Source organism: Urocampus carinirostris, chromosome 3 (assembly GCF_059441175.1).
Source record: "Urocampus carinirostris isolate Australia breed hairy pipefish chromosome 3, RoL_Ucar_1.0, whole genome shotgun sequence".
NCBI lineage: Eukaryota > Metazoa > Chordata > Actinopteri > Syngnathiformes > Syngnathidae > Urocampus > Urocampus carinirostris.
The window spans coordinates 22,040,272-22,055,613 of record NC_142351.1 but is presented as its reverse complement, the minus strand read 5'-3'; the positions used below and the strand labels follow the sequence as shown (position 1 = coordinate 22,055,613).

The 15,342-nt window shown below is 40.6% G+C and overlaps 1 protein-coding gene across 1 annotated transcript; it reads left to right on the top strand.

Moving 5' to 3' along the window:
- The first annotated feature begins 1,473 nt into the window (after positions 1-1,473).
- prok1 (prokineticin 1) lies at positions 1,474-12,930 on the top strand. The gene is made up of 3 exons (XM_088329895.1): positions 1,474-1,597; positions 9,865-9,990; positions 12,549-12,930. Exons 1-3 carry the CDS (start codon positions 1,523-1,525, stop codon positions 12,669-12,671), a joined length of 324 nt encoding a protein of 107 aa, XP_088186021.1. The 5' UTR covers positions 1,474-1,522; the 3' UTR covers positions 12,672-12,930.
- The last annotated feature ends 2,412 nt before the right edge of the window (positions 12,931-15,342 follow it).

Below are 15,342 nucleotides of genomic sequence, written 5' to 3'. Positions count from 1 at the left end.
TGATCATGTAAAAATGCATTTTTAAAATACTCATAGGTTGAAGAATGTGCATTTATTTTACATCACACTAGGCTCACTTAGATGGAGCTTAGAGGATTGTCCAACATCTTCCTGTTAAGGGTACCCCTTAAAACCAAAAGAAAATGTGAAGAAAAAGGGTGCTGTTTGTTCACTTTGAGTTTCTGTAGTTTGTATTCCTCTTTGAGCTTTTTGGCATTTATTTTCCTACACAATACAGCGTCATCTAGTGATCAAATATTACACAGTGTCCCTATAAATCAAAACAGAATTGATTTGATAAAAATAAACAGCTAATATAATAGAATATAGAATAGAATAGACCTTTATTGTCATTGTTACAAAATGGGTTGAACATATTGTGACAACGAAATTGGGCGTGGCAGTCCAGTTTCACATTTGACAGTGAGGATAAAAGAAAACAAAGAAGATAATGGAACAAAAGAGATAAGGTAATAATTTACACAATATAAAGGAACAAAGAAGAGGTGGTGGCCGGGGTGAGAAAAGTCAATGTAATGTGCCACAGCACAAGTGTCCTATAACAGACCCTTCTAAATAAACAATCATCGTCGAGGACAGCAGGGTGGTGCGGTGCAGTGGTTAGCGCGTGTGCGGCACAGTTCTGAGGTCATGGGTTCAAATCCAGCTACCAACCTTCCTGTGCGGAGTTTGCATGTTCTCCCCATGCTTGCGTGGGTTTCCTCCGGGCGCTCCAGTTTCCTCCCACATTCCAAAAACATGCATGTCAGGTTAATTGGCCGGTCCAAATTGTCCCTAAGTGTGTATGGGCGGGCTAATTGTCTGTCCCTGTGTGCCCTGCGACTGGCTGGTAACCAGTTCAGGGTGTCCCCTCCCCACTGCCCGGAGCTGGCTGGGATGGGCTCCAGCACACCCGCAACCCTACTGAGGATAAGCGGTGCAGATAATGGATGGATGGATGGTCAAACTCGATGCTCAAGAAGATTTTTTAAATGACCCATGTCAGGACTGTACAGAATTTAAACGTTCCAGTTTGCCTTTTCAGACTTTTTGCCATATTTTCAATTTTATCTTGGAAGATTTTGCTGATAAATCAAAAGTTGACTTTCACGGTCACATCGCATTTATGACAGGGTGTGCATACTCTTGTTTAACCACATTGGTGGTGTCATTAGTTTTCGCAATATTGTAGATTTAAAACAAATTCAAGTGAATTATGAGGGACACTATACAACCCCCCTTTAAAAACAAGGTTGTGAAGACTTTTTTACATTAAGCATTTCTGTCCACCAGAAGCAGATGTTTGAAAAATCTACGCAGGAACCGAGGACGGTTGAGCGCTTGGATTCCCGTCTTTGCTTTTCCCGAGCGTCTGATGAAACGACAGTGGGGGTACCACACGCGTGGAATGGGCGGGAGGTGATCTGAGGTAAGGTGAGGGAGCTTGAGTGGATAAAGAGACGGGCGGAGAGAGGAGCTCCAGTGACTCCAACAGAGCTTCTTGAGAAGATCTCTCGCCATCATGAGCTTACAACTGCTGCTGATGTCTTTCCTCCTTGCATCACTCAGCTGGTCCAGATGTGCAGTCATCACAGGAGTAAGTGAGTTACAATATATTATTTGTATATAAATATTTGTGTGTGTACAGTATATATATATATATATATATATATATATATATATATATATATATATATATATATATATATATATATATATATATATATATATATATATATAAATACATGTCCATTATACTTTACTTTGTGTTATATATTTGTTTTTAATAGTACTAATACCTAATAATGGGCTTACTTTTGTGCAAAAGATAATAATCTGAAAACATTCTGTAAATCTGAAAATACAGCTAAAGTGCAAAGGACTCTGCACTTCAGCTTTATTTTCACATTCCTAGATTTTTTTTCAGAACTGTTCTCAAACCAAAATGAAATCTGACACCCTATGTAAACTAATTATTTATTTATTTTCAAATGTTTTTGTTTTCATACCACACTCTGTTTAATTGAGAATGAAATCGCAAATAATAATCCTTGTTGTTATCGGACTTTTTTTTAAAAAAAGGGACAGTAACCAGATGAAGTTTTGGTGTGTGATGGTATGCCTCTCCTCTATCACTCAAATGTATATATCAGGGGATATATAGTATGACTTTATTTTCAATGTAAACCTCACTCTTCCTGTACTTTTGATTGAATGCATTCTATAGTCCAGTACGCCATATATCTGAAAACATCTTAAACAAAGAAATACTTTTCAACAGTGATGCTTTTATAATCAGGGGTGCCTATTTGCCCAGAGAGTATGCAATACTTATTAATGTATGTATAGAAAATACATTTTTATATTTGATTATTATTCAATTGGGAGGGGTTTTAGGGAGCAAATTGCTCCAGGGTCATGGAGGAAGAACTTCAAACTTGATAAAGGGACACCAGTATTTCAAATTGAACCTCTGAACTGTGAGGTCGGATCGCTAACCAGTAGCCATGTGCCACCAATAATGCATTAATACATGGATCACTTAATGCAAGATTAATGCTTTACCAGGCCCGGCTGTAATAACAATAATAACAATAGTCATACCTGTCATTTCGATGGGCCTTTCAGGACCCCCAAAGTCGCTCTACACAGAAGATAAAGCAGTGGTATCAATAAAAACAAGAAAAAATGAAACAAGCAATAAATACAAAAATGAAAGAGTCAGTTAAAGCGAAGGTTGTGTATGTGGGGCAGTTTATGGTGGATGGGTAACTCTGAAGAGGTGAGTTTTAGATCGGATTGGGGGATGGATAGGTGGCAGAATTCCGGGGGACAGGGGGTAGTGAGTTCCAGAGCTAGGGAGTAGAGCGGCTGAACGCTCTGCTCCCCACGGAACTGAGATGGGCAGCGGGTACAGTGAGACGGAGGGAGGAAGATGATCTGAGGGCGCAGGATGGAGTAGCAGTGTGAAGGAGGTCGGAACGGTATAGAGGGGCAAGGTTATGGACGGTCCTATGGTGTGCAGGAGGATTTTGTAGGTGAATCTCTGGTTGATCGGAAACCAGCAGAGTTGCTGAAGGACAGGGATGATGCGGTGACGAGATGCAGCAGCTTTCTGTACCAACTTAAATTTATGGACGGATTTACAAGGCTACGGACAAGGGTGGCAGTGGTGTGGTGGGGTGATGGAGGGGCGACAACGGTAAATGAAGCGAAGGTGAAAGTAAGCAGATGTTATCTGTATGAGGGTGAAAGGAAAGTGTTCTGCCGAGGATGACACCCAAACTCTTGACCTGAGGAGAGGGAAAGACCGAGGAACTGTGGATGGAGAGAGAGAAGGTGTCAACCTAAGAGAGGGTGGATTTGTTGCCAATGAGAAGTAATTTAGTTTTATCGCTGTTTAATTTTGAAGAAGTTGTTGGTGATCCATGATTTTATTTCAAATAGGCAGGAAGTGAGAGAGGGGGTTTTAGTGTGAACTTGAGTTTGCAGCAAAGGTAGAGTTGGGCATCATCAGGAAAACAGTGGAAAAAAATGTTAAATGTACTCAAGATATGGCATAAGAGGAGGGGGTATATTATAAATTATCTTTGTTATTATATCTATTTGACTATTCTTATTGTTATTTTTTAACATTGTTGTTACTATACTGCTGTCGCCATCATATTATGTGGATTCATTACAATCTAGAGCTATATTTATAAACAAAACAATGAGGTTGATAAACATGTTAGTGATGGTGGTGAAAATAAAAAAAAAATTAAAAAATGGGGATACAACCATGTAGGGATAACTTTTAATGAGAACACAAAACAGACATGTACTAGACAACTCACAGTTAGGGCAGACAAGTGAGAGCTTTGATGCTCTAGGTATCTGGCTGAAGCTCCCATGTCTTGTCTTTTTACTGCACAGATCATGGACACTTATCAATGGGTGATCCTGCTCCATGGGGGGCGGCCCCACCTCTAGCAAAAGGATCAAAGATACTTTGTATGATGGTCAACGCACTACACAAAACTGTCTGTTGTCACAACGAACACCAATGAGAATTATTGTTATCATTCTTTTTATATTGTATGCTGAAAATGTATGGAGACCGCAATGGTGATTATGATGATGACAGTGAAAAAACTGATAGTGATAGTGATGACAATGATAATATTGAACTGACTTTGTATCCACTGAAGATAAAAGACTGAATAGGGGGTGGGACCAAATAAGCATATCCGCTACCCACTCCCCACCCGTGCTGCCCTGGTTTTTTGGGGTCTACTTTTTTTGCATGGACTGAATATAAATTTATTACTCTTACTTATTATTAGTTGTGATTGCTTCAGCAAGGCACAACTACAGGTACATTGCCAAGTGCTGTAAGCACAGGGCAATGTAGTCGTGCCTGCTTATTCAATAATATTATTATATCTATCTTCTTCCGCCGAATTTTGACGGGCCTCTCCTCCCAGAGCTTTTGGAGTAGCCCAACGATTCATATACCAAAAATTCCGGCCGAATCAGGACTCTCCTGCAACAATACAGATTTTCGATACGAGTCTCCGGGGCCCCTTGCAAAAATAGTCCCCATCCGGAATAATGGGTTTTGAAAATCTCCCATACGGAATACATGGGCCAATTTATTTCTATTGGTAGTCATGGTAATGAATAGAATAGAATAGAATAGAATATACCTTTATTGTCATTGTTACAAATGGGCTAACATATTGTGACAACGAAATTGGGCATGACACTCCAGTTTTACACATAGTGAGGGTATGAGCAAGAAGATAAAGGAACAGAGAAGATAATGTTATAAAACAAGGGGAATAAGGCTATAGTTATAATTTACATGGTATTTACACAACAATGTCAGCATGTGGGATGTTACATACAGGGTTGTCGTGATAACGTTGTATCGTAACGGTTGTGCAATATTGCATTTGGTGCAAAGTCATCATGGTGCAAAAATAGTCCGCATATACATTGGTGCAAGCATAGACATCATAGTGCAAAAAAAAGGAAATGGTCAGACATTGTGCAATTTGAGCATTAAACGTAGTGCAGTCGACATGTGCAAGAACAAGACTTGAGTAACATTATTTCGTATGAGGTAGTGTTGGCACGAGTTTTCAGTTTTTGTGCGGTGTCTGTTGAGCAGTGAACAAACATAGTGCAGACAGCATGTACGTGAGTACCATTTTACATACGTGTGAGGTATTTTTTTTTTTTTTTTTTTTTTTTTTTTTTTTGCAACAGTTTTCAGTTGTTTGTGCGGTGTCTGTTTAGGGTGGTAATGGCTGTGGGGAAGAAACTGTCTCTGAGTCTGTTCGTTTTTGCTTTGTGTGACCTGTAGCGCTTGCCGGAAGGCAGCAGGTCGAAGAGATGGTGGCCGGGGTGAGAAAAGTCCTTGACGATGTTTTCTGCTCTGCTGAGGTAGCGAGAGCAGGCAATGTCCTCCAGACTGGGCAGAGAGCAGCCGACGATTCTCTGGGCTGTTTTTATGATCCTCTGGAGCTTTTTCCTGTCTGCTGCTGTGCACCCCGCATACCACACCGTGATGCAGTATGTTAGGATGCTCTCCACTGTGGCTTTGTAGAAAGACACCTGCAGCTGCTGTTTTAGGTTATTTTTCCTGAGCAATCTCAGGAAGTGCAGTCGCTGCTGGGCCTTCCCTACCACCGCTCTGGTGTTTGCAGACCAGGAGAGGTCGTCGGCGATGTGCACGCCCAGAAATTTGAACGAGTGGACTCTCTCTACGCAGTCTCCTTTTATGATGAGTGGTGCTGGATTCCTGCTATTCCTTCTGAAATCCAGAATCAGTTCTTTTGTTTTTGTTGTGTTCAATATGAGGTGGTTTTCCGAGCACCACGTTGAAAGTGACTCAACCTCATCCCTGTATGCCGCCTCGTCCCCTTCAGAGATGAGGCCGATCAAGGTGGTGTCGTCAGCAAACTTAATAATAGTGTTTGTGGGGTGGGTCGGTGAGCAGTCGGAGCTGTAGAGGGTGAAAAGCAGGGGGCTCAGTGCACAACCTTGGGGGGAGCCAGTGTTCAGTGTTAGGGTGGGAGAGACGTGGGTACCGAGTTTCACCGACTGTGGGCGGTTGGAGAGGAAGTCCATTATCCAGTGGCAGATGGAGGGAGAGAGTCCTAGGTGTGCAAGTTTCTCCACCAGGATCTCCGGGATAATGGTGTTGAAGGCTGAGCTGAAGTCCAGGAAGAGCATTCTGACGTAGCTCCCCCGGTGGTCCAGGTGTTTCAGCACGGTGTGAAGTGCTGTGTTTATGGCGTCGTCAGTGGAGCGGTTTGCCCTGTAGGCAAACTGGTGGGGGTCCAGTGTGAGTGGCAGGGAGTTTTTGATGTGCCGGGACACTAACCTCTCGAAGCACTTCATGACCACAGGCGTGAGAGCTACAGGCCTGTAGTCGTTGAGGCTTTCCACTGCTGACTTTTTGGGGACGGGAATGATGGTGGAGGTTTTGAGGCAAGGTGGGACGGTCGCCTGTGACAGGGACCGGTTGAAGATGGTGGTGAAGACCCCAGCCAGCGGATTGGAACAGTCCCTGAGTACCCTCCCTGGTACTCCATCCGGGCCAGTTGCCTTCCTGGGGTTTATGGTATTCAGCGCACGCCTGACTTCGTGCTCCTGAAATGTGAGGGAGTTGCTGCTGGTTGTTGATGGGTGTGATGTTGTGATGAGGGCTTTTCCAGAGGGTAGTCATAGTAAGCAGGGACTGTCCAGGGTGGCTTAAGGGGGGCCAACCCCACATTACTTTTAACATGGGTAAATGGTGAATTCCAAAGCGTGTATGCTAGCGAGAGGATGCTAACAGCTATGTGCGCCGCTAGCAAAGTGTTGGGCTGGCATAGCCAGCCCAATTATTAGCGCAAGCTAGCTGTAAACACTGTTGGTGATTAGTTGGGCTGTCATAGTCAGCCCAAATATTAGCGATGAGAGGTTGATGCTATGCTTACTTATGCTAGCTGTAAAAACTGTTGGTGACAAGTCGGGCTGTTGGCAATGGGTTGGGCTGGCACAGCCAGCCCAAGTATTTGCGCAAGCTAGCTGTAACACTGTTGGCAATGGGTTGGGCTGGCACAGCCAGCCCAAGTATTAGCGCAAGCTAGCTGTAAACACTGTCGGCAATGCTAACTTCTTCATAGTAAAATTTTTTGGTAATGGCTATATTTTAACGACTTCATATTTAGAAATTATGCTAATGGACTCTTGTTGATGAGTTATACATATACATGCTAAAAAGTGATGCTAACAGCTAAATGCTAACAGCTAAATGCTAACTTCTTCATGCTAAAATTTTTTGGTTATGGCTATATTTAAACGACTTCATATTTTCAAATAATGCTAATTGACTCATGTTGATGAGTTATGCTAACGGATACATGCTAAAAAGTGATGCTAACAGCTAAATGCTAACTTCTTCATGCTAAAAATGTTGGTAATGGCAATATTTTAACGACTTCATATTTAAAAAATTATGCTAATGGACTCATGTTGATTATGCTAATGGATACATGCCAGAAAGTGATGCTAACGTGTAATAACAGTGTTATTACTACGTTATTACCATGAATGTGTTTTTTAGACCTCCACAAGTCATATCCTTGTTGGTAACGGTTGTGGGTCCATCTGAAATTAACTTTCCAGTGCCGGGGGGTGTCGGGGGGCGGAGTCCCCCCACAGAACCAAGTTAAAAATTAAAAATACATCTCCCTGAGTTAAAAACTTTATGCTAACTCATAATGCTAACAACTCAACGCTACCGGTTCTCTACCAACATCTGCCAGATCAATCACAACTCTTACAATTGCCGCGGGAATTGTCTAGTTATAATTATTTTCCTAGTATCTTGTAATATGAACCTATATACTGTAAATATGTACTGTTGTTTGTTATTCGTAAATACACAAAAGAGCTAGCTGTGAGACAAAAATGTTAAGGAAGTTGAAGAGGTAGGATGAAATAATCATATGCTTCTTCCTACTCCTTTCCAGACATGTTACTTTAACAGTGTTTTTTGACTTGTTGTTATGTAGTTGTTATGTTCGAAATAAAGTTTCATTCATTTATTCATTCATTCATGTCAAGTCAAGTCAAGTCAAGTCAAGTCAAGTCAAGTCAAGTCATGTTTATTTGTATAGCCCTTAATCACAAAGAGTCTCAAAGGGCTGCACAGATCAAAGACCATCGCAAACTATTATTACAGAATATTATGACACCATCCCCTCATATAAAACTTACATGAGGGCAAATAATACACATATTATCAACATAAAATATAGGTTATTCATATGTTATAGAGTAGAAGTGTGTTTTAAGCTTAGATTTAAACATTTCCACTGAGGTTTTAGAACGAATCTCAGGGGACGAGCATTCCACAGCACCGGGGCCCGAATGGAGAACGCTCTCGAACCTGCGGATCTCTTCTTGGCTCTTGGGATCACTGGTAGACCAGCATTTTCAGAGCGAAGGCTCCGGACCGGAACATAGGGCGAAATTAAATCTGAAAGATATGAGGGAGCAAGTCCATGCATGATTTAGTATAATACCAATAGAACCTTAAAATCACATCTTAAGCTAACAAGGAGCCAATGCAGGTTAGCTAAAATCGGGGTAATGTGATGTAATCTGGGCTTAGTTAAGAGCCTCGCTGCAGCATTTTGTACCAGCTGGAGGCTCTTGATTTTGGACTTCGGGAGACCGGAGAGTAGCGCATTACAGTAATCGAGACGGGAAGTAACAAACGCGTGAATTATAATCTCCGAATCTGACTGAGACCTATATTCATTCATTCAATCATTTCTTCTGCATGATTGCTATTGGACTGCTGCCCCAGTTGCCAAGTCACTCACAGCACCTTCTTTTTTTTGCAAATATCAGATATTTTATCGTCTATGTAGATACTTTTACTATCATTTCGATAACAGTGTTCAGCATTTCCATTAGTATTGAAGGAATCCACAGAGATCAAGACGATCCCAAAACTAATTAAGGAATAATTCATAGAGTTATCTATTGCAATTTTGACTTCATTCTCATAGACAGGCCGATTTATATACAGATCTGAATTGGCGCATATAAATTTGTCATTATTATTGAAACGCAGCTCCCCTGCAAATCACGTTAGGGAAATTTATGTGATCGGCTTCAACGCAAATCGAATCTTCTGTATGCTGATGCCCAAAAGCACACTCACATATCTTGCGATATTAAGTGAAAAGTGATTATGCATGACAAGCCGGAGACCACATCCTCATCCTGCCTGGTGTCCACCGGAGGGAACGATGATATCCTGGCTGCAATTGACGGATGCTTGTGAATAGATCAGAGTGATGAAGCGGTACAAAATGTGCGTAGGCCTCCAAATGCAATTCAGCCAGAGCAGCTTCTTACATCATAGTTCATGGGGGGCCTCTGTGGTAGGGTCAGGGGCACCTCCATCCACCAGAGGGCGCCTGATGAGTTTGTAAGTGTGTCCACCAATCACCGCACACCTGCTCCTAATCAGCCGACCCTCCATAAAGAAATTTTGGACGGCAGCGTGATGTTTGTTTTGTTTTTGGTTCTGACAGTTTTATTGCTGTTTTTGTCCGTGTTTGTTAGATTTTGTTTTCAAATGCCATCTGTTTTGATCAACTTGCCTTTTCCTGCTTCCTGCGTTTGGGTCCACTGCATATCACAACACTCTGCCTCTCAACACTTACCTGAATACCTTTTTGACGATAAAAACTGGTGTACGCGGTTGTTTCAGGTTCTTCAACATTAAAAACAAACGTTACTTTTTGTTTTCCTACAGTAGCACAGCGTTTGTCTCATTGGCCTGTTGACAAAAGTATTCTTTCTCGACAGGCTTGCGAACGAGACATGCAATGCGGTTTTGGTCTGTGCTGCGCCGTCAGTCTTTGGTTGAGGGGCCTGAGAATGTGCGTCCCAAGGGGGGCTGAAGGCGACCTCTGCCATCCACTCAGCCACAAGGTGCTACACACTGCTTTTTACGTTGTGTAAAATTGTTATTGTATGCCATATATCACTCACACTGCAACGCCAAATGTGAATACCAGAAAAAACATGGTGAAGAGTACATCAGTACATCATGTCTCTAACGGGACATTGTGTATTATTGAGCACCCGCTACTGGTAAATAAACATTCATTTAAAATAAAAACTATCAATTTGAGTATCTCGCAAAAATGCATAAACTATCATATTAAAGGGCATCTTTTAAAATTGTCGCAGGTCAAAATATTAGTATTTATTTTGACGCTAATTTAAAGGGAGCTGACAATATGCTCCGACATCTTGCTGCTAGACAAAAACCTTGTGATAAGTTTAAAGTTTAGGAGACACGAGGGGTGAAATCTGGCCGAAGAATCCAGCCTGTCCCAACACAAGCCGTGTGGGTCTTAAAGCCTGACCCAGACCAAGTCCAACCAACTAATTTGATTTGCAGGACAGACCCAGATCAAACCCAAAATTTCATATTTTACTTGTGATGACTCGGGAGGAGGAGAGCCTGACTTTTGTAACCTAATCAAAGTTAAACAAGACTGTATAAACATTTACATGATTTATTATTCTGTGTCCGTGGAAGTTACATTAACTGACAATTTTCTGACTGATTTTGCAAGAGTTGACGTGAACATTTTAGGGCAGTCCGTCATTTTGACAGGTTAAAATTGGGCCATAAACTACCGGAGCAGTACGTCCTTAAGAATCTAGCACAGCACTTTAAGAAAGAGAGAGGCAGAGAAACAAAGAAGAACAATGACGGGTGGATATATGTTTTTCTAAAGGCAGCAAGAGGGAGGCCTGACCATAATGTAATGTTTGACATTTTAAGCCCGACCCGGCCCAAATTTCGTATTGGATCGGGCTCGGGCTTAAGATCTTACCTTGCAAAAATAACAGGGAAGACCCAAAACTCCGATTAGAAATTCCAACCTGTTCTATAAGCTTCCCTCTGGGCACTTTCTTCTCATTAAATCTCCTAGATTACAAAAGCAGATCAGCCCTTAAAGGGTGTGGAGAACAGCAACGTGATTGGCCGATATTGATAATGATGTAAAATGCTCATAATTGCCAAAACAACAAACAACTGTGCACTATAATAGTCATAATAACAAACTGGCAACCCATACAATCTCCTTTCCCGGTGTCCAACATTAAAAACAGAATAAACTTATCAGTCACGTTGAGTCTACGCAGTTTGCAAACTTCATTGTGTTTTGTAGCACTCATTTTCAGTTGCGCGACACAACACAACGATATCTAGTTCTCAAATTATACATTGTTTGACAGTAGTCAAAACATGTTAAAACTGTATTACATTGTTTTTATTTTCTCTACTTTTAGAACTGAAAATGTTACCATCACCATAACTCGGTACTTGTCAGACGAAATCTTCATACCGAAAAAATTAACACTTTAGGAACCCTGGGAAAATTAAATCAAACCACTGAGTTTTCACAAAATGACACCCTCATTCATTCATTCATTCATTCATTATCTGCACCGCCAATCCTCAGTAGGGTCGCGGGGACACCCTCATTGTTTTGCAAAAAAATACCATGCATTTATCAAAGAGCCTTTGATAGTCCGTAATGAGACTTACCCAGCAAACAAATATATATTTTCAGTTTTGTAAATTAAAAGAAAAATGTAAATAAGGTATCAAGAGAAATGGGGAAGAGAAATCACGACTTGTAACATTTCATTCATTGTATTTTATTTTGTAAAATTGATTAAATAAACTAGTCAGGTCAAGTCACGTTTATTTGTATAGCCCTTAATCACAAAGAGTATCAAAGGGCTGCACAGACCACAGATTATTGCAAACTATAGACTATCATTACACCATCCCCTGATCTAAAACCTACATCAGGGCAAGGAAAAACTCAAAAAACTCAACACGAGGCAAATGAAGAAACCATGAGGTAATTAATCCCCCTTCCTGGATGACCAGGCTGCAATAGATCTTGCATTAACAAACAAAAAAATTAGAAATAAAAGATCAAATAATTAAAGTACTATATTAAATTAAAAAATGAATAAAAAAGGATGCCCAGGTTGCAATGGATGTAGCATTAATGATCAATCATTTCACAATACTGTAATATTGTAAAACTTCGTATGGTGACACATACCTCCAATCACTATATGCATGACCAATTTTCTCCAGAGAAACCCCCCGCTGTATATAAACTGGACCTAACCAAAAGGAGCCCCCTCAATCCTTTGGCGAACGTGGGGAACCAGGCGCGCCCCACTCGACTATCAACAATTCATCAACAAGTCATTCGTTCATTCATTCGTTTGGCATTGTGTGTAATCTAAAATTGAAAGGAGGGCAGGGGGAATTTGGCGAAATATGAGGTAAGGGAGATTAACCCCAAACCTTCACAGGAAGGTAATGGAATAAACTATAAATTATATAACAATGTAAAATAATGTTGCTGGTGTGTTATTGACAACAGAGCTCATCTTTCGGAGACAAAGAGTCTTTTGAAGCTCATCCATCTTTCTTGCCCTGGCAGGTTCCTTACCACGGCAAAAGGCAGCACCACACATGCCCGTGCCTTCCCCATTTGGTGTGCACGCGTTACGCCGGAAGCAAGTACAGATGCACCGACGACTACAAGAACATGGACTTTAAATAGAGGGCCGGACAGATCCATTTCCAGATTTTGGGCGAAGAACACAATGTGGTGACTGTCTACACAGAAGCTAAGGGCACATTATGTATGACACATTTATCCTCATTTTCCGAATCCAAAATGTTAAGTCTCTCGTACAATTAATGTGTCTTGTCTTTATTACCGGAATGTTCAGACCACAGGGAAGCTCGTGGATTGTACCAAAACGAGCTAAGGAAGCACTTTGAAAAACTTTCGGATGTATTTTTTCTTTGTACTGGATGTTGTTAATTTATCTCACTGTTATTGCAAATAAAAGTGATAACACAACACTTGTCATTGTTTTTTTACCATCCACGGTTCCCTTCCTGTGGTGTTTCTTGTGAAAGTACAGCCTGGCGGCGCCCATCCCTTTCCATGGTTACCAGTAGCAGGGGAATCCTCCTTAACTGACTCAGATAGTGTACCTTCATCATCTGGCCGCCGTTGTTTTTTTGGCATAAAGCGTCAGTCCACTCTTCAGAGACCTCGGCGTTGACGGACAGCAGCAAGTGGTAATACTGGTATAATAATCCTTAAAATAAAGCCAGAATTTAGAGCAGTGTTTCTCAACTGCTGTGTCGAGACCCGAAAGCGGGTTTGGGGCCTTTGCTTTAGCTGAAAAATGCTAAGAAGAGGAAAAAGCATAGTTTGAAATACATTCCTTAACAGTAGATGACGATAATACCCTGCTTGATCTCTTCTACCTGCTCAGTCAATTGCGCCTTTAAGAGGGACCACATCTCATTTTATTGTGATTTTGTTGGTCTTATTTCCTTTTCTTGCCAATAAAAAATGGGTCACAAGAAAGATGTGATAAGGGGTAGGAAGAATGAAGAACAGTGACAACAACGATCGAGTCGAAGAAGGATACAATTGCGAAATGTGAAAATGATGTTTGAGTGTCTGCCATTGTTGCGCTCCTGGTAGGTACATTAAATTGTTTAAAAATGTTATATTTTAAGCTTTTTACCAGTAAATGCATCTTTATTAACTGCATGATTAAACAATTATTCATGTTTAGGTTCAAGAGTTGTTAATATTTTAAAGATATTTTAGTATGTGGCTATTCCAGCAGTTCTAGTGGGGTTACTTACATGCGATGTAGGCTTAGAGTATATGCGGTACTTGAATTTGTTTTGGTACCAATGGTCGTTTTGCTTTGTTTTTTTAAAAAGGAGAATATATTTTATTATCTCTGCTTCAAACGGCACAATCCTTCCATTCGATACATTTGAGAAGTGGACATAATTTGACAGTACGTTTTCTAAATAGATTTACCCTGAATGCAGAGATGTGAGATGGGAGCAGTTTTACAGAGTTGATTGCAAGTTGAGTGCTGGCAGTGTGAGGCAGGGGGCAAGGTTGCCCGGGATCTGGAAACCAATGTGACAGGAACCAGATTTGGGGAGACAAGGAGCAGCAGATAAGACTAAAAGTCACAGAAAATCTTGCTCAGAGCAGCCTGTACTGCAGGAAAAACAAAGAGAAGCACAACACAAACACAAACCTCCAGAACATGACACATAAAAAATTAATTATTAATTTATATTTACAACTCTTTGTGGTCCACATGTTAATGTCCCTAACAAGGTCGACAACATTCAGAGATGCTATTTAAGAATACAAGCTGTAATTATAATTGTATCCAACACTGAGCTAGACCACGATGTAAATCTTCGTGTTAAACATACATTATTAGTGTTGTAATCAAATCATGAAAAACACTGGTAAAATTAATATTATTATTATTTTCCTTAAAAAGATAAAATTAGTCAATTTTCTGTGTCAGACTAGACAAGGATAGGTTGAAAAACATTGAATTCAAATGTTATTTTATTTTACTACTTGCTTCTCTTAATAAAATTACAAGGATGTAAATGATGGTTTAAATGGTGAAACAAACCCAAATACAATTGAGGAATTGACTAAATATATTGGAAAACCAGTGTTCAGTGTTACAAACACTATTGTTCAAAGGTTTGGGGTCCACGGGACAATAGTGTGTTTTTTTAAGAAAAGTCACAATTTCTTCAAATCAGCAGCAAAATAAACAGAAAATACAATAGAGAAATTACGAAGGGTAGAACTAATGATTTTTGTTGTTTTTTTCTAAAACTTTTCATCCTTCAAACTTTCCTTTTGTCAAAGAATCAACCTTTCCTCTTATCTAATTCATTTAAAATCTTTTTTTGTATGCTTAAAAAAAGTATATATATATTTTTTGCGCATTTGATTTTGAATTGTGAAAACAATGCTTTTACGGTCCTGTGGCTGTTCTGCTGAGAGAGGACCTTCATTGAGTCCAACCAATGAAAAGAGCAATATACCGGTAAATGGCCGGTCCTGCAATTCAGCCAACCGGCACAGACAAGTGAGTCATGACCTGAATTTTACGGCTCCCACTTCACGCTTTCTGAACGCTGGGCAAACACAAGCGCGCTTCTCTGACGTCATTGGCTCCCAAATGAAAGTCAGCCAGTGTGTCAATGTTGGCCGCAAAGCTATGAAATGTCATAAAGTATAAGCAGAAGAAATAAATCAGGCTAACTGTGCCAGAGTTTCTCCGTGTGTGGATTTGTAAACCGAAGCAATAGCTGGTCCTTACCATGGTGAAATGTTGCATTCGATTGATTCACAAACTCCTCTAACAAAG